At 44.8% G+C, this 20,480-nt stretch overlaps 2 protein-coding genes across 2 annotated transcripts in view; one reads left to right on the top strand and one right to left on the bottom strand.

The window, feature by feature from the left end:
• LOC140121017 (spermatogenesis-associated protein 7 homolog) overlaps positions 1-13,801 on the bottom strand; it is a 287,164-nt gene extending 273,363 nt beyond the window's left edge. The window contains exon 1 of the mRNA XM_072140130.1: positions 13,713-13,801. The gene's annotated coding sequence lies outside the window, so the exon portion shown is untranslated. The remainder of the gene's footprint in view (positions 1-13,712) is intronic.
• A 28-nt stretch (positions 13,802-13,829) lies between these two features.
• KCTD3 (potassium channel tetramerization domain containing 3) overlaps positions 13,830-20,480 on the top strand; it is a 37,172-nt gene continuing 30,521 nt past the window's right edge. The window contains exons 1-7 of the mRNA XM_072140126.1: positions 13,830-14,075; positions 15,035-15,088; positions 17,175-17,220; positions 18,217-18,290; positions 18,477-18,535; positions 19,366-19,446; positions 20,322-20,465. Coding sequence (XP_071996227.1) covers positions 14,005-14,075; positions 15,035-15,088; positions 17,175-17,220; positions 18,217-18,290; positions 18,477-18,535; positions 19,366-19,446; positions 20,322-20,465 — 529 coding nt within the window. The 5' untranslated portion in view covers positions 13,830-14,004. The remainder of the gene's footprint in view (positions 14,076-15,034; positions 15,089-17,174; positions 17,221-18,216; positions 18,291-18,476; positions 18,536-19,365; positions 19,447-20,321; positions 20,466-20,480) is intronic.

The following is a 20,480-nucleotide window of genomic DNA, read 5'->3' as shown; positions in this document are numbered from 1 at the left end:
ATACAGGATCATGTGCCCCCTCCTGTACATTATATACAGGATCATGTGCTCCTAGTGTACATTATATACAGGATCATGTGCCCCCTACTGTACATTATATACAGGATCATGTGCCCCCTACTGTACATTATATACAGGATCATATGCCCCCTACTGTACATTATATACAGGATCATGTGCCTCCTCCTGTACATTATATACAGGATCATGTGCCCCCTACTGTACATTATATACAGGATCATATGCCCCCTACTGTACATTATATACAGGATCATGTGCTCCTAGTGTACATTATATACAGGATCATGTGCCTCCTACTGTACATTATATACAGGATCATATGCCCCCTACTGTACATTATATACAGGATCATGTGCCTCCTCCTGTACATTATATACAGGATCATGTGCCCCCTACTGTACATTATATACAGAATCATGTGCCCCCTACTGTACATTATATACAGGATCATGTGCTCCCTCCTGTACATTATATACAGGATCATGTGCCCCCTACTGTACATTATATACAGAATCATGCGCCTCCTACTGTACATTATATACAGGATCATGTGCCCCCTACTGTACATTATATCCAGGATCATGTGCTCCCTACTGTACATTATATACAGGATCATGTGCCTCCTCCTGTACATTATATACAGGATCATGTGCTCCCTACTGTACATTATATACAGGATCATGTGCCCCCTCCTGTACATTATATACAGGATCATGTGCTTCTACTATACATTATATACAGGATCATGTGCTCCTAGTGTACATTATATACAGGATCATATGCTTCTACTATACATTATATACAGGATCATGTGCCTCCTCCTGTACATTATATACAGGATCATGTGCTCCCTACTGTACATTATATACAGGATCATGTGCCCCCTCCTGTACATTATATACAGGATCATGTGCCCCCTACTGTACATTATATACAGGATCATGTGCCCCCTCCTGTACATTATATAAAGATCATGTGCTCCCTACTGTACATTATATACAGGATCATGTGCCCCCTACTGTACATTATATACAGGATCATGTGCCCCCTCCTGTACATTATATACAGGATCATGTGCTCCCTAGTGTACATTATATACAGGATCATGTGCCCCCTACTGTACATTATATACAGGATCATGTGCCCCCTCCTGTACATTATATACAGGATCATGTGCTCCCTACTGTATATTATATACAGGATCATGTGCTCCCTACTGTACATTATATACAGGATCATGTGCCCCCCTTCTATACATTATATAAAGGATCATGTGCCCCTACTATACATTATATACAGGATCATGTGCCTCCTCCTGTACATTATATACAGGATCATGTGCCCCTACTATACATTATATACAGGATCATGTGCCTCCTCCTGTACATTATATACAGGATCATGTGCCCCCTACTGTACATTATATACAGGATCATGTGCCCCCTCCTGTACATTATATACAGGATCATGTGCTCTCTACTGTACATTATATACAGGATCATGTGCCTCCTACTGTACATTATATACAGGATCATGTGCCCCCTCCTGTACATTATATACCGGATCATGTGCCCCCTCCTGTACATTATATACAGGATCATGTGCCCCCCTGTACATTATAAACAGGATCATGTGCCCCCTACTGTACATTATATACAGGATCATGTGCCCCCTCCTGTACATTATATACAGGATCATGTGCCCCCTCCTGTACATTATATACAGGATCATGTGCCCCCTCCTGTACATTATATACAGGATCATGTGCTTCTACTGTACATTATATACAGGATCATGTGCCTCCTCCTGTACATTATATACAGGATCATGTGCCCCCTACTGTACATTATACACAGGATCATGTGCCCCCTCCTGTACATTATATACAGGATCATGTGCTCCATACTGTACATTATATACAGGATCATGTGCCCCCTCCTGTACATTATATACAGGATCATGTGCCCCCTCCTGTACATTATATACAGGATCATGTGCCCTACTGTATATTATATACAGGATCATGTGCCCCCTCCTGTACATTATATACAGGATCATGTGTCCCTACTGTACATTATATACAGGATCATGTGCCCCTCCTGTACATTATATAAAGGATCATGTGCCCCCTCCTGTACATTATATACAGGATCATGTGCCTCCTGTACATTATATACAGGATCATGTGCCCCCTACTATACATTATATACAGGATCATGTGCCCCCTACTATACATTATATACAGGATCATGTGCCTCCTACTGTACATTATATACAGGATCATGTGCCTCCTGTACATTATATACAGGATCATGTGCCCCCTACTATACATTATATACAGGATCATGTGCCCCCTACTATACATTATATACAGGATCATGTGCCTCCTACTGTACATTATATACAGGATCAAGTGCCCCCTCCTGTACATTATATACAGGATCATGTGCTCCCTACTGTACATTATATACAGGATCATGTGCCCCCTCCTGTACATTATATACAGGATCATGTGCTCCCTACTGTACATTATATACAGGATCATGTGCTCCCTACTGCACATTATATACAGGATCATGTGCCCCCTCCTGTACATTATATACAGGATCATGTGCTCCCTACTGTACATTATATCCAGGATCATGTGCCCCCTACTGTATATTATATACAGGATCATGTGCTCCCTACTGTACATTATATACAGGATCATGTGCCCCCTACTGTACATTATATACAGGATCATGTGCTCCCTACTGCACATTATATACAGGATCATGTGCCCCCTCCTGTACATTATATACAGGATCATGTGCTCCCTACTGTACATTATATCCAGGATCATGTGCCCCCTACTGTATATTATATACAGGATCATGTGCTCCCTACTGTACATTATATACAGGATCATGTGCCCCCTACTGTACATTATATACAGGACCATGTGCCCCCCTTCTATACATTATATAAAGGATAATGTGCCCACTCCTGTACATTATATACAGGATCATGTGCTCCCTACTGTACATTATATACAGGATCATGTGCCCCCTCCTGTACATTATATACAGGATCATGTGCTCCCTACTGTACATTATATACAGGATCATGTGTCCCCTCCTGTACATTATATACAGGATCATGTGCTCCTAGTGTACATTATATACAGGATCATGTGCCCCCCTACTGTACATTATATACAGGATCATATGCCCCCTACTGTACATTATATACAGGATCATGTGCCTCCTCCTGTACATTATATACAGGATCATGTGCTCCTAGTGTACATTATATACAGGATCATGTGCCCCCTACTGTACATTATATACAGAATCATGTGCCCCCTACTGTACATTATATACAGGATCATGTGCCCCCTCCTGTACATTATATACAGGATCATGTGTCCCTACTGTACATTATATACAGGATCATGTGCCCCTCCTGTACATTATATACAGGATCATGTGTCCCTACTGTACATTATACACAGGATCATGTGCTCCCTACTGTACATTATATACAGGATCATGTGCCCCCTCCTGTACATTATATACAGGATCATGTGCCTCCTACTGTACATTATATCCAGGATCATGTGTCCCCTACTGTACATTATACACAGGATCATGTGCTCCCTACTGTACATTATATACAGGATCATATGCTTCTACTATACATTATATACAGGATCATGTGCCCCCTACTGTACATTATATACAGGATCATGTGCCTCCTACTGTACATTATATACAGGATCATGTGCCCCCTCCTGTACATTATATACAGGATCATGTGCCCCTCCTGTACATTATATACAGGATCATGTGTCCCCTCCTGTACATTATATACAGGATCATGTGCTCCCTACTGCACATTATATGCAGGATCATGTGCCCCCTCCTGTACATTATATACAGGATCATGTGCTCCCTACTGTACATTATATCCAGGATCCTGTGCCCCCTACTGTATATTATATACAGGATCATGTGCTCCCTACTGTACATTATATACAGGATCATGTGCCCCCTACTGTACATTATATACAGGATCATGTGCTCCCTACTGTACATTATACACAGGATCATGTGCCCCCCTTCTATACATTATATAAAGGATAATGTGCCCCCTACTGTACATTATATACAGGATCATGTGTCCCTACTGTACATTATATACAGGATCATGTGTCCCTACTGTACATTATATACAGGATCATGTGTCCCTACTGTACATTATATACAGGATCATATGCCCCCTACTGTACATTATATACAGGATCATGTGCCTCCTCCTGTACATTATATACAGGATCATGTGCCCCCTCCTGTACATTATATACAGGATCATGTGCCCCCTACTGTACATTATACACAGGATCATGTGCTCCTACTGTACATTATATACAGGATCATGTGCCCCCTCCTGTACATTATATACAGGATCATGTGCTCCTACTGTACATTATATACAGGATCATGTGCCCCCTCCTGTACATTATATACAGGATCATGTGCCCCCTCCTGTACATTATATACATGATCATGTGCCCCCTACTGTACATTATATACAGGATCATGTGCCTCCTCCTGTACATTATATCCAGGATCATGTGCCCCCTACTGTACATTATATACAGGATCATGTGCCCCTCCTGTACATTATATACAGGATCATGTGCCCCCTACTGTACATTATATCCAGGATCATGTGCCCCCTCCTGTACATTATATACAGGATCATGTGCCCCCTCCTGTACATTATATACAGGATCATGTGCTCCCTACTGTACATTATATACAGGATCATGTGCTCCCTACTGTACATTATATACAGGATCATGTGCCCCCTCCTGTACATTATATACAGGATCATGTGCCCCCTCCTGTACATTATATACAGGATCATGTGCTCCTAGTGTACATTATATACAGGATCATGTGCCCCCTACTGTACATTATATACAGGATCATATGCCCCCTACTGTACATTATATACAGGATCATGTGCCTCCTCCTGTACATTATATACAGGATCATGTGCCCCCTCCTGTACATTATATACAGGATCATGTGCCCCCTACTGTACATTATACACAGGATCATGTGCTCCTACTGTACATTATATACAGGATCATGTGCCCCCTCCTGTACATTATATACAGGATCATGTGCCCCCTCCTGTACATTATATACAGGATCATGTGCTCCTAGTGTACATTATATACAGGATCATGTGCCCCCTACTGTACATTATATACAGGATCATGTGCCCCCTCCTGTACATTATATACAGGATCATGTGCCTCCTACTGTACATTATATACAGGATCATGTGCCTCCTCCTGTACATTATATACAGGATCATGTGTCCCCTACTGTACATTATATACAGGATCATGTGCCCCCTCCTGTACATTATATACAGGATCATGTGCCCCCTACTGTACATTATATACAGGATCATGTGCCTCCTACTGTACATTATATACAGGATCATGTGCCCCCTACTGTACATTATATACAGGATCATGTGCCCCCTACTGTACATTATATACAGGATCATGTGCCTCCTCCTGTACATTATATACAGGATCATGTGCCCCCTCCTGTACATTATATACAGGATCATGTGCTCCCTACTGTACATTATATACAGGATCATGTGCTCCCTACTGTACATTATATACAGGATCATGTGCCCCCTCCTGTACATTATATACAGGATCATGTGCCCCCTCCTGTACATTATATACAGGATCATGTGCTCCTAGTGTACATTATATACAGGATCATGTGCCCCCTACTGTACATTATATACAGGATCATATGCCCCCTACTGTACATTATATACAGGATCATGTGCCTCCTCCTGTACATTATATACAGGATCATGTGCCCCCTCCTGTACATTATATACAGGATCATGTGCCCCCTACTGTACATTATACACAGGATCATGTGCTCCTACTGTACATTATATACAGGATCATGTGCCCCCTCCTGTACATTATATACAGGATCATGTGCCCCCTCCTGTACATTATATACAGGATCATGTGCTCCTAGTGTACATTATATACAGGATCATGTGCCCCCTACTGTACATTATATACAGGATCATGTGCCCCCTCCTGTACATTATATACAGGATCATGTGCCTCCTACTGTACATTATATACAGGATCATGTGCCTCCTCCTGTACATTATATACAGGATCATGTGTCCCCTACTGTACATTATATACAGGATCATGTGCCCCCTCCTGTACATTATATACAGGATCATGTGCCCCCTACTGTACATTATATACAGGATCATGTGCCTCCTACTGTACATTATATACAGGATCATGTGCCCCCTACTGTACATTATATACAGGATCATGTGCCCCCTACTGTACATTATATACAGGATCATGTGCCTCCTCCTGTACATTATATACAGGATCATGTGCCCCCTCCTGTACATTATATACAGGATCATGTGCCCCCTCCTGTACATTATATACAGGATCATGTGCCCCCTCCTGTACATTATATACAGGATCATGTGTACCTACTGTACATTATATACAGGATCATGTGTACCTACTGTACATTATCTACAGGATCATGTGCTCCCTACTGTACATTATATACAGGATCATGTGTACCTACTGTACATTATATACAGGATCATGTGCCCCCTCCTGTACATTATATACAGGATCATGTGCCCCCTACTGTACATTATATACAGGATCATATGCCCCCTACTGTACATTATATACAGGATCATGTGCCTCCTCCTGTACATTATATACAGGATCATATGCCCCCTACTGTACATTATATACAGGATCATGTGCCTCCTCCTGTACATTATATACAGGATCATGTGCCCCCTACTGTACATTATATACAGGATCATGTGCCTCCTCCTGTACATTATATACAGGATCATGTGCTCCCTACTGTACATTATATACAGGATCATGTGCCCCCTCCTGTACATTATATACAGGACCATGTGTCCCCTACTGTACATTATATACAGGATCATGTGCTCCCTACTGTACATTATATACAGGATCATGTGCCCCCTCCTGTACATTATATACAGGATCATGTGCCCCCTACTGTACATTATATACAGGATCATGTGCTCCCTACTGTACATTATATACAGGATCATGTGCTCCCTACTGTACATTATATACAGGATCATGTGCCCTCTACTGTACATTATATGCAGGATCATGTGCCCCCTACTGTACATTATCTACAGGATTATTACGTGTACAGGCTACAAAGACCCTTTTTTTAGTGCAGATATAGACAAAAACTGACGCAGCCACAATAATGTATCTGGGGCCACTGTGACTGTAGAGCAGGGTGCAGGGTGCAGGGTGCTGGGTGCAGGGGCTGTGCTGGAGTAATTGTGTGATTAGAATCCCCCAACATAGTGAAATAGCGACATCTAGTGGAAGAATTGCAGAATGCAAAGAGATGGGAGTCTGTATTAATCGCTACTGTATACAGGATCATGTGCCCCTGTACTGTACATTATATACAGGATCATGTGCTCCCTACTGTACATTATATACAGGATCATGTGCTCCCTACTGTACATTATATAAAGGATCATGTGCCCCTGTACTGTACATTATATACAGGATCATGTGTCCCTACTGTACATTATATACAGGATCATGTGCCCCTGTACTGTACATTATATACAGGATCATGTGCCCCCTCCTGTACATTATATACAGGATCATGTGCCCCCTCCTGTACATTATATACAGGATCATGTGCCCCTCCTGTACATTATATAAAGGATCATGTGCCTCCTCCTGTACATTATATACAGGATCATGTGCTCCTTACTGTACATTATATACAGGATCATGTGCCCCCTCCTGTACATTATATACAGGATCATGTGCCCCCTCCTCTACATTATATACAGGATCATGTGCCCCCTCCTGTACATTATATAAAGGATCATGTGCCTCCTCCTGTACATTATATACAGGACCATGTGTCCCCTACTGTACATTATATACAGGAACATGTGCCCCCTCCTGTACATTATATACAGGATCATGTGCTCCCTACTGTACATTATATACAGGATCATGTGCTCCCTACTGTACATTATATACAGGATCATGTGCCCCATACTGTACATTATATACAGGATCATGTGCCCCCTACTGTACATTATATACAGGATCATGTGTCCCTACTATACATTATATACAGGATCATGTGCCCCCTCCTGTACATTATATACAGGATCATGTGCCCCCTACTGTACATTATATACAGGATCATGTGCTCCCTACTGTACATTATATACAGGATCATGTGCCCCCTACTGTACATTATATACAGGATCATGTGCCTCCTCCTGTACATTATATACAGGATCATGTGTACCTACTGTACATTATATACAGGATCATGTGCCCCCTACTGTACATTATATACAGGATCATGTGCCTCCTACTGTACATTATATACAGGATCATGTGCCCCCTACTGTACATTATATACAGGATCATGTGCTCCCTACTGTACATTATATACAGGATCATGTGCTCCCTACTGTACATTATATACAGGATCATGTGCTTCTACTTTACATTATATACAGGATCATGTGCTCCCTACTGTACATTATATACAGGATCATGTGCCCCTACTGTACATTATATACAGGATCATGTGCTCCCTACTGTACATTATATACAGGATCATGTGCTCCCTACTGTACATTATATACAGGACCATGTGTCTCTACTGTACATTATATACAGGATCATGTGCTCCCTACTGTACATTATATACAGGATCATGTGCTCCCTACTGTACATTATATACAGGACCATGTGCTCCCTACTGTACATTATATACAGGATCATGTGTCCCCTCCTGTACATTATATACAGGATCATGTGCTCCCTACTGTACATTATATAAAGGATCATGTGCCCCTGTACTGTACATTATATACAGGATCATGTGTCCCTACTGTACATTATATACAGGATCATGTGCCCCTGTACTGTACATTATATACAGGATCATGTGCCCCCTCCTGTACATTATATACAGGATCATGTGCCCCCTCCTGTACATTATATACAGGATCATGTGCCCCCTACTGTACATTATATACAGGATCATGTGCTCCCTACTGTACATTATATACAGGATCATGTGCCCCCTACTGTACATTATATACAGGATCATGTGCCTCCTCCTGTACATTATATACAGGATCATGTGTACCTACTGTACATTATATACAGGATCATGTGCCCCCTACTGTACATTATATACAGGATCATGTGCCTCCTACTGTACATTATATACAGGATCATGTGCCCCCTACTGTACATTATATACAGGATCATGTGCCCTACTGTACATTATATACAGGATCATGTGCTCCCTACTGTACATTATATACAGGATCATGTGCTTCTACTTTACATTATATACAGGATCATGTGCTCCCTACTGTACATTATATACAGGATCATGTGCCCCTACTGTACATTATATACAGGATCATGTGCTCCCTACTGTACATTATATACAGGATCATGTGCTCCCTACTGTACATTATATACAGGACCATGTGTCTCTACTGTACATTATATACAGGACCATGTGTCTCTACTGTACATTATATACAGGATCATGTGCCCCCTCCTGTACATTATATACAGGATCATGCGCCTCCTACTGTACATTATATACAGGATCATGTGCCTCCTACTGTACATTATATACAGGATCATGTGCTCCCTACTGTACATTATATACAGGACCATGTGCTCCCTACTGTACATTATATACAGGATCATGTGTCCCCTCCTGTACATTATATACAGGATCATGTGCCCCTACTGTACATTATATACAGGACCATGTGTCTCTACTGTACATTATATACAGGATCATGTGCCCCTACTGTACATTATATACAGGACCATGTGTCTCTACTGTACATTATATACAGGATCATGTGCCCCTACTGTACATTATATACAGGACCATGTGTCTCTACTGTACATTATATCCAGGATCATGTGTCCCTACTGTACATTATATCCAGGATCATAGCGACATCTAGTGGAAGAATTGCAAAATGCAAAGAGATCCCCGAAGGACCCATATAATAATAATATGCAACTCTTTATTCTCCCTTTACATTTGTTCCACCACTTTAATTTATCTCCCCTTCACTTACATATAATACTTTCTGTACTCCTACCCCATCCTCATATTGTGGCCCCTCTTTTACTCTCCTTCCAATTGTGGCCCCCTGCCCTCCATTCCTTTCCATCATACTCCATATTATGGACTCCATCCTACCTAATACTCCACACATACTGTATTGTGGCCTCCATCCTCTGAATATTGGGGCAGATTTACTTACCTGGTCCTGTCGCGATCCAGCGGCGCGTTCTCCGTCAAGGATTCCGGTCTTCCGGCGATTCACTAAGGTAGTGCGCCCGATGTCCACCAGGTGTCGCTGCTGCGCTGAAGTCCGCTGGAGTTCACTATCCTATTCCTGGTGCAGGTAAGCGCGTGTCAACCCACACATTATTTTAAAGAAATTCAGCGTTTTTTCTGAATCCGTCAGATTTTCCGACGGGCCACGTCCCCCCCCTCCCCCCCCCCCCACTCCCCGCATGCCGGCGCTGATGGGCCACAATCCGATCACGTGCGCCAAAAACCCAGGGCAATTCAGGGAAATACGGCGCAAATCAGAAATATTCGGGAAACCTGACGAAAAATAGCGATTCGGGCCCTTAGTAAATGACCCCCAATGTGTCCCTCAGTCCTCCATCCTCACTTATATTGTGGCCTCCCTCCTCTATCCTTTCCCTTTCTATGCATTAAACAAAAAAAATAAATACTTACCTTTATCATTCCCCCCGCAGTCCTGTTTCCTCCTCTCCCTGGTGGCTCTCAGATGACTCAGAGGAGGGGACGGGCTCCCTCCTCATCATTTCAGAGCCCCGGGGAGTGGAGGAAACACAGAGGAGGCAGCCGGAGCTGGTCCCGCCCCCTCCCAGGTGTCTCTGCAGACCAGGACATTGTGGGACAGAACGGGACATTCTCCATGCCGCCTGGGACGCTGCCCAAAATCCGAATTTAGGAAGGAGTAGTCCCACACTTAATTAAGATCTGGACAGCAAAGTCTAATAAATACACACATTACATGGAAAACTTCATCCTGCCCTAGCCCCTCTGTGATGTGGCTTTACAGGTTGTTACACTGTCTCACCCGCCTCCTTGCTCCTGCAGCATCTGTGCAGTGAAAAGGAAGATGACAAAAGCCCATCAGACTAGAGCATTGGCACCAGAGAGCACATTCTACCAGCTACCCCAATGTAGAGGAGTGACCACTGGGACTCCCCCCTCCCCTTCCCGATCAGCAGGTGATCCCATAAGCTTAAGACGGCATAAAACTTGATGTGACTTTACAACCAGGGCTGTGGAGCCAAATCTCCTCAATTTTACAAACTTCGACTCTGACTCCAGCTCCACCAAAATGCTCCCAGCTCCACAGCCCTGTTTTCCAGGTCGCTCTAGCAGTGGCTTATGTTTCTAATCTATAGCAGAGGAGCTTCACTACTGAGCATGTACATAAAGTGCAGCACATTCATCTTATCTAAAAGGGGAATCAGGGGTATATAGGGCGCACTGACAGGCCACATGCAGCCCGTCAAGCCATGAGGTGTGGTCCGCACCCTGCTGACTGTCACAGTCCAATGAGAACTTCCATAAGTGATGTAGCATAACTGATGGGAGACCATTGCAGGAGCAGGAGGCCGGGTAGCGGTGAGTGCAGCTGAGAGCTCTCACTGCTCTCTGGTCCTCTTCTGCCTCCTGACACTGATCGAGGTTAGGAGCCATAGCAGAGTAGCCCCAGGATTATTATCATCTGCTATGGGTTCTCCAGTGTTTGCCTGCTCTTGGGTCTCCAGTCTTATTATCTGCTATGGGGGGTCGCCAGTATTTGTGTGTTCTGGGGGTCTCCAGTATTAGTAGCTTTATGCTTTGAGGATTTCTAGTATTTGTCTGCTCTTGGGTCTCCAGTATTTGTTTGCTCTGGGGTCTCCAGCTGGGGCTTAACTACAGGGGTAGCAGCCATAGCAGCTGCTATGGGGCCCGCAGTGTCAGGGGGCCCCCATCATCTGACCTGACACATGAAAGAATGGAGGAATGCTGTATCTGTGATGTGTATATGCTATATGTGTTTCAGAAGTATGGTGGTGTTTCTATATACTGCATGTGTGTATATACGCTGTGCATTTGTATATAGCATTGTATGTATGTGTGTATATTTGCTCTAAATGTTCGCATGAGTGTATAAAGGTTCGATTGTAAATCGCACGTGTGAGTATACAAATTTGTATATTTTTTAAGTTGGAAGGGGGCCCCATTCAGAAGCCTGCTCTGGGGCCCTCCTCTCCTAGTTACGCCCCTGGTCTCCAGTATTATTAGTTTTATGCTCTGGGGTCTCCAGTATTAGTAGTTACCAATATTATCTGCCCTGGGGTCTGCTATGGATGCAGTATTTGGTTTCTGGGGGGGGCATTTCGTGCTGTCCTGTGGATGTTGGGGCATCTAGGGTGCTGGTTACTGATGCACCCCTTAAAGTTGAGCAGTACGGCACTGGGGCTCTTAGGCCAATAAAGGTTATTCACCCCAGGCCTGAACCCTTAGATCAGGGATAAGACATTTCAATTTTTATCATTTATTATACTTGTATTTATTATAGTGAACAAAAACTGCAAATTTAGGATTTAGATGGCAGGACGTATTTGGGGGCCGACAAAAAGTCAGGATATAGAAAAGGGGGCATCATCTGTGTAAGGCTACATTCACACTGCCGTATGGGGAACAAGTATATATATATATATATATATATATGTCCCCCACAGACGGCAATGGGCGCACGGCGGCGTACGGATCCCTAGCCGGGAGATAGATAGCACATGTCCTATCTTTACGTGCCATATATTGCTATGGAGAGGGTGGAGATGAGCGGCGCTCACCCCCTCCTCCTCTCCCGGGCGCCGACGTGCTACGGTATGGCGGGCACATCGTCGTGTGAATATAGCCTAAGGCTGAAAAGGGCGTAAAAGTGGAGGTTTACAGAAAAGAGTCAAATTCTACGTGAGGGGCCACAGGATGGGGAGTATTAGATAGGTCACATTACAAAACACTATATGTAAGGGGGTACAGTTAGTTTTTGGGTTGCATTACTGGGTGTTATATGTAATGGAGGGGTGCAGTTAGTTTTCAGGTCACGACGTTAGGGGGTCTCTAAACGTAATGCGGGGTACAGTTAGTTTTCAGGTCACGACATTAGGGGGTCTGCATACATAATGCAGGGTACAGTTAGCTTTAGGGGGTCTCTAAACGTAATGCGGGGTACAGTTAGTTTTCAGGTCACGACGTTAGGGGGTCTGCATACATAATGCGGGGTACAGTTAGCTTTTGGTTACATTAGGGGGTCTATCTGTAATGCGGGGTACAGATAGTTTTTGTGTGGATCACATGTAGGTAATGCAGTGGGTCACTGAGTGAACACTATATAGTGTGGGACATAAAAGGGAGGGGGATTTTACAGTGAGTGAGAAGTTAAAGGACATGAAGGTACACAAAACGCACCGTGTGTATGGACCCTGATGCGGGTCTCCCTCATCCCCCGGCGTTGCCGTGGTGACAGTAATGGCGGCCGGGATGACGGCAGAGGCCTGTAGTGCCGCCTCCTCCTCTGGATCCAGGATCCTCCTCCTCCTCCGGGATCCCAGGACATGGCGAGCTCCGGGCGGCCTGGCCGCCTCCTGTGCAGCAGCGGAGTCTCCATGGAGGAATAGCCGCGCACCAGGCGCTGGTCCCGGGACTCTCCCGCACCGCCTGCCCGGGGATCGCGGGGTGCAGGGCGGAGGCCGCAGCGGGCATGGCCGGGAACTGCAACAACTACAGCCCGGCCACCGGGGAGATCATCCAGCTCAATGTGGGGGGCACCAGGTACCGGGGGAAGGCTGGCACCGCCATTATAAGCCCCTGATATAGCGGGGATGCATCATGACGTCATGATAGACATGATGACGTCGTTATAGTTCACATTGGGAGAAGTCTGGGGTCTCTCTAAGACTCTTCTGCCTTATTCTGTGCTATTCACTGACAGCAAGCACCTGAAGTGTAAACATTCTGCATAGAAATTCTTGCAAAGTTTCCCATTCACATAACTAAAGATTTGTAACTATTTTGGTTCGTCAGATTCATATATTTGGGGTTTCTGACTCTCCCCGACAGATAGGGCCGAGTGTGCATGTGCCTGGCAGTGACTTATGACTCCTGTAATGTTCAGCGCATATATCTGCAGGTTGTGTCCGGTTTGCAGTTGCACTTCCACACATGACCATTAACCAGCTGTGGCGCTAGTTGGGGTCCGATCGCTGGGACCACCGCTAATGACAAGAAAAGGGATCTGATGTTGTGCATATTTCGGACCCTGTCACCTATCCCATAGACATGGGATGTTTCATTAAAGGAAGGCTCCCTCCTATTTGATGCTCAGGAGTACATATGAGCCGACCCGATGGTCAGGTTCGGGTTCAGCTGACTGACCTGGGAATATTGGTGGCCGAACAGTCAATCAAGCGAGTTGATGCCCCTAACTAACAAGTAATAATGGTTGTGATTGGCCGGTAATATGTTTGGGTAAAGCACATGAACCCCGCTCATCTCACTGCTTGTCATTACTGATATACATTCATGTGAGCGCTGCAGGAAGTCACTGGCCTCATCAGTCTCCTATGTATACCCACATCACCACTGAGGCCGGTGACTTACTGCACTGATCACCATGGGAGGATCACACAGGCATATATTATGTATTATCTGTTAGAAGGATATTCTAGTCCTGGATTATTATATACCGATATGGATATATAATGGATCTTACCCTTTTCTTCTTCTCTCAGATTCAGCACATCGAGGCAAACCCTTATGTGGATCCCAGACTCCTTCTTCTCCAGGTAAGTGGGAAATCTCTGACTTGCAGTTTTCTCCCTCTACTGCGGTGTCTCCGGGCTGGTGGCTGGTGACTTACTGCTATATTGTCACACGGATACTAGAGGAGAATCTTTCTATCGCTTAGAGGCATCAGCAGCGTCTTCTAGGACAGTGATGGCTAACCTATGGCACTGGTGCCAGAGGTGGCACTCCGAGCCCTTTCTGTGGGCACTCAGGCCATCACCAGAGATGACTCCAGGCATCTTCCTACAGTCCCAGACATCCCAGGACTTGCTGTGCACAGAGCTATTTTAAAGTGACAGCTGTACTTGGGACTATTTTCTGCTTTCCTGGTGTCCTCAGGGCTCTGGCATCAATGAAAGCTGTGACAGAGAAGGGAGTATAAATCAAAAATTACATTTCTGTGCTGGCACTTTGCGATAAATAAGCGGGTCTTTGTTGTAGTTTGGGCACTCGGTCTCTAAAAGGTTTGCCATCACTGTTCTAGGACATTATAGAGCAGTACTGATGCGGGTGATGGGGAGAGATGGAAACTTACTATTATCTCCAGCAGCCTCTTTTTCTGTGTACCTATGTCTCTGCCGTCTGAGCCCTCAGTGATGGACACCGTGGGGCACATTTACTTACATTCCCACTGTAGTTCACAGAGAGTGCATTGTCCGCGTATAATGCACATCTGTCGCGATTCACTAAGATCGTGCACCCCATATCCTGCGTGTGTCGCTTCCCCACTTCCGCCACAGTTCACCATCTTTTTAGTGGTGCATGTAAGTGCATTGTCTTGCGACACAATTTGAAAGTTAAATTCCGCACTCAGTCCGAGTCAGTCGGATCGTCCATTGCGCCCCCCGCCCCCATTTCTGTCGCATGGAATCCGATCGTGTGCGACACAATCCCAGCGCAGACACTTGTTGAATACCCATTCAAGCCGTGTAGTCCCTGAAAAAGGTGCAAAGTCCGAAGTGCAGCGTTCGACCCTTGGGAAATGAGCCCCCATGACACCTATGTACACGGCCCGGAGACTGTTATATGATTGTCCGTTAGCCTGGTGGAGGCCAATAAGGACATAGAAGCGACGAGCAGGCTATTTCTCGTCTCCGAATGTAGAATGTGTAGGGATATGACTACAACCGCTGATGGTGGATGGTCCCTTGTACACCCCCAGTCACTAGCGTTTTACTGTGTGCTGGTGCAAAGTCTCCACATCTTATCCACCTTGTGTGAATTTTGAGTTTGTTCTTAAAGAGAACCCGTCATGCAAAATAACCCCCCTAAACTAAATATATTTTCATAAACTGCCATTAGAGAGCATTGCCTCTATCCCTTCATTGTCCCTCTACATGCCTGTAACCCTAAGCAATGAGGTCCTAAAGCTGTATGCAAATGACCTGTGAAATGTCCAATGAAGCATTAGCATATTCAAGCTGTCCACTCTATTCATGAGAGGGAGGCACAGCCACACCCCCAGTGCATGACTGACAGCCTGTATAATGATGTGCTTGCTGGTGGCCCCGCCCCCTGCAGCCTGTGCGTGCATGTGTGTGTGTGTGTATAGGAGAGATACAGCAGCTCCAGGCAGCCATGTTACAGCAGAACATGTCAGGTACTTGTGTAGCTGATGTCTGTGTCTCTCACCTGTATATTAGGAGGATGCAGCATGTCAGCAGATGCAGCACAGACACCAGCAATGCTTTACTATACATTACACACAGACATGAGCAGGGGGAGGAGAGGGGAGGGGGAACAGGGGTGACATCACTGCCTCTGACCATGTGACCAGCCTCATTTACATGACAGAATAGATGATTTTACAATGAATAATGTATGAAATAACTAGATAAAGGCTGGACTGGGATCCTTGTGAGCTGCTCCAACAGGTAGAGGTGACAGGACAAGTGACACAGACCTGATGACAGGTGTCCTGGCATCTACCACCAGGATGATCCTCAGTGTTAATGGAGCCTGGAGCCCCTCAGGCTCATTTGCATACACTCTTTCACCCTGGTGGTAGATGTCATTTAAAGGGAAAGTTAATATTCTCACCACGAAACAATATTTTAATATATCTTCTATCGCTTCTTCATGCAGCCTCTTAAGTGGAAGGATTTCAACACTTCGGGATGAAACTGGAGCAGTGAGTAAAATTCCTCTTCTTGTTTTTTTTTTTTTTGTCTCCATGGATTATAACGGTTGTATAATAAATATATATATAATCTCTACAAGGTATATATCTCCACTGTGATCTGAACACAACAGGGGACCGCACCACAGGGAAGTCCCCTTTAAAGGGTCCATATTGTATTTCGCCCTGTAGACTTTCTCTGCAGTCCGTGGGAGCCCTGGGCAATGTGACTCCGCCCGACATTAGGACTTTTGACTTACTGTGACGTCACAGGTCTTGTGGACTTCCAGCGGTGCTGTGCACACCAGACCCGCCATAAGTCTGCAGGACCTGTGACATCACAGGAAGTCACAAGTCCTGCTGCCGTAGGGGTGGGGGGTCACATCACTCAGGGCTCCCACGGACTGCAGAGAAAGTCTACCATGCTAAGTACAATATGGCTGACCCTATTAAGGTCTTGTACTTACTCTGGTAAAGTTTTGTATTAGTGGCAAACCCCTCCAACTGCTGCAGAGCTTTGGGAGTTTTGAGTTTCGAGGTCCCTGAGGGTGCGGTCACATTTACCGCTAGCGCACGGGGTAGTGCCTCGGCCTGATTGCATATGTGTTCGTAAACGCCGTGCGTGTGACCGCATCATCAGCAGCCCTTGGAAGCCTCCTAGTATGGAGCAGGTCAGGACTTGCAGTCCCCTGTTGTACTGATCACGGGTGGGTCCCACAGCTTAGACCCTCCACAATCCACAGCAGAACAGGGGATGAGAAGCCCTGCTCCATATCACAGGGACTCTCGCCGTATGCCATCATGGCAGATACATGGACATTTCTCTGCATTTTGGACACAGATTTTACAATGAACGAAACTTCTTCTACAAGGACCAGGAGCTGAGCGTCTTTTAAGCTTTATCGGCCTTTTTACTTTGCAGATTCTGAAAATCCTGGGTTATTGCATCTTGTGGTTACTTTAGGGTCTCGGTGTTGACTTTATCTTGTTGATCTTCCCTCCTTATAGATATTTATTGACCGCGATCCGACGGCATTTGCACCCATATTGAATTTTCTACGAACAAAGGAACTGGACTTAAGGTGAGGCCCCAACTACCGGCGCAACTAGCGCATTCAATGACCCGGAGTTGTCATCAACTTTTTTGGTCTTATATTACACAGTGATGATCTATGTAAGTAATGGAGGGACACTAAACCCCCATGTACCAAACGTCAAGGACAGGTTCCCTTCATGTCCTAATGCATCTACTCCCTATTGTTTTTCAGAGGTGTCAGTCTGAATGTCCTGCGCCATGAAGCTGAATTCTATGGAATAACTCCACTGGGTAATGACATTCATGTTATCCTATCATTAAGGAGGCATCCGCACCCTCTAGTGATGTAGCAGAGCTCAGTGTGTTGCTTGAGTGTTTCGTGGTTTATAATAATGGACATAGATACATTTCCATAAGGGTTTCGTAGGCGAGGGTCCACATTTTTTACCAATGACTTATCTTTAGACTAGGTCATCAGTATTGGATCAGCACTTAATCTGAGATCATGATTAACCTGGTGCACGGACCGACTCGGCACCGAAACGTCCCTTTCAGTGCAGAAATTTGTGTCGCATGAAGAATAGCGCAGCCGTGCAACACAAACGGTCGCGTGCAACACAAATGTGGCGCATGCACCTTAGTAAATGTGCCCCATTGGCTTTTCCACAATATTCCTGGTGCCAGTAGCAAAAGGAACTCCATGATTTCTTACATGTTGTGTCCAGAATATGTGAAGCAGATAGAAACTTCCCTGCATCTGACTTTCAGATCCTACAAGTATAAGGTCTGAGTTGACCCAAAAATTTTTGTGTTTTACTCCACACTGTGTCTATAATGGCCCAACCCACATGGTCATCCCATCAGAGTTGGAGCTCAGCTCTTGCTTTGCAGATGTTGACTTTTTTGCAGATGTTGAATTTATTTGGTGATTAGCAAATTCTGCAGATTTTTTTTTTTGTGTGTGTTTCTGAATTTTGTATACGGGATGAGTCTCAGCCACTTTGCTGTTACTGTATTAAGCTGAAAATACGGTCTGTGCGCGGCCGGCCCAAGCGTTACACATTTTGCTGATGATTATCCTATACATGGTTCTAATGAGTCGTCTTTCCTTCACTCCACAGTAAGAAGATTGTTGTTATGTGAAGAACTGGAGCGCTCATCATGTGGCAGCGTGCTGTTCCATGGCTACTTACCTCCACCCGGTAAGTGATATTCATATTGACTAGGTAAGGATTGCAGTACGAAATATAGTTTAATTTAACACAACACTAACCAGCACCGTAATATAACGCCACGGTGCTGTTTATTACACTTAAGCATGAAAAAGTCTTTAGTGTCAGAAGATGGTGACTTTTTTTGTTGTGCAAATCTTTTTTTAGTTTTGTAAAATGTAAGGCTACATTCACACTAAGGTATGGAGGATATATATACGTCCTCCATAGACGGCAATGGGCGCACGGCACACTACGGGAGCGGTACGGTGCAGCACACGTGTGGCACCGTACCCGGAAAAAGATAGGACCTGTCCTATCTTTTGCCGTAATACGGTGCTGTGCGCCATTAATTCCTATGGAGAGGGGCGGGGGTGAGCTGCGCTCACCTCCTCCTCTCCCCGTACACTGCCGTTGCCCGCTACGGTACGGTACGGACAGGCAACGGCAGTGTGAATGTAGCCTAACACAGTATATACTCAAGTATAAGCCAACCCGAATATGAGCCAAGATCCCACCACTGCCCCCCAGTGTATAGCCAGCCACCACTGCCCCCCAGTGTATAGCCAGCAGCCCCATGTTATGCATAAAATAAGCCCTTACACTGCTCTGTGCATGAAAAAATGAAAAAGTTATAGATTTTCGAAGATGGAGAGTGAAAAATGAACATAAAAAATCACTGCGTCCTTAAGGGGTTGGGGCCAGAGAAGAAGTTACGACTGGGACTTGGTATATGAAGAAGAGCTATGAGTGTTTTGGCTTGATAATAATTAGGATGGACAGAGGCATTGGGACAGCAAGGGGTTAAAGAAACTCTGTGGAGAGGTGTGTGTTCTAATGTTCTCTTTATACTTGTGTATCCACAGCTATTCCCAGTAGGAAGTTGACTTGTGAAGCTCCTTCCTCTTCCTCATCGGAGAATAAGGTGCCTTCAAGACCATGCGAGGTATCGCCCCAGGGGACCCCCGCACAGCCCACCCTCGCCGGGGTAGAAGGAATGGTGAAACTGGGTAAGGATTACCCTA

Source organism: Engystomops pustulosus, chromosome 3 (assembly GCF_040894005.1).
Source record: "Engystomops pustulosus chromosome 3, aEngPut4.maternal, whole genome shotgun sequence".
Taxonomy (NCBI): domain Eukaryota; kingdom Metazoa; phylum Chordata; class Amphibia; order Anura; family Leptodactylidae; genus Engystomops; species Engystomops pustulosus.
Note: the sequence above shows the minus strand (reverse complement) of the source record. Positions and strands in the feature narration are given on the sequence as shown.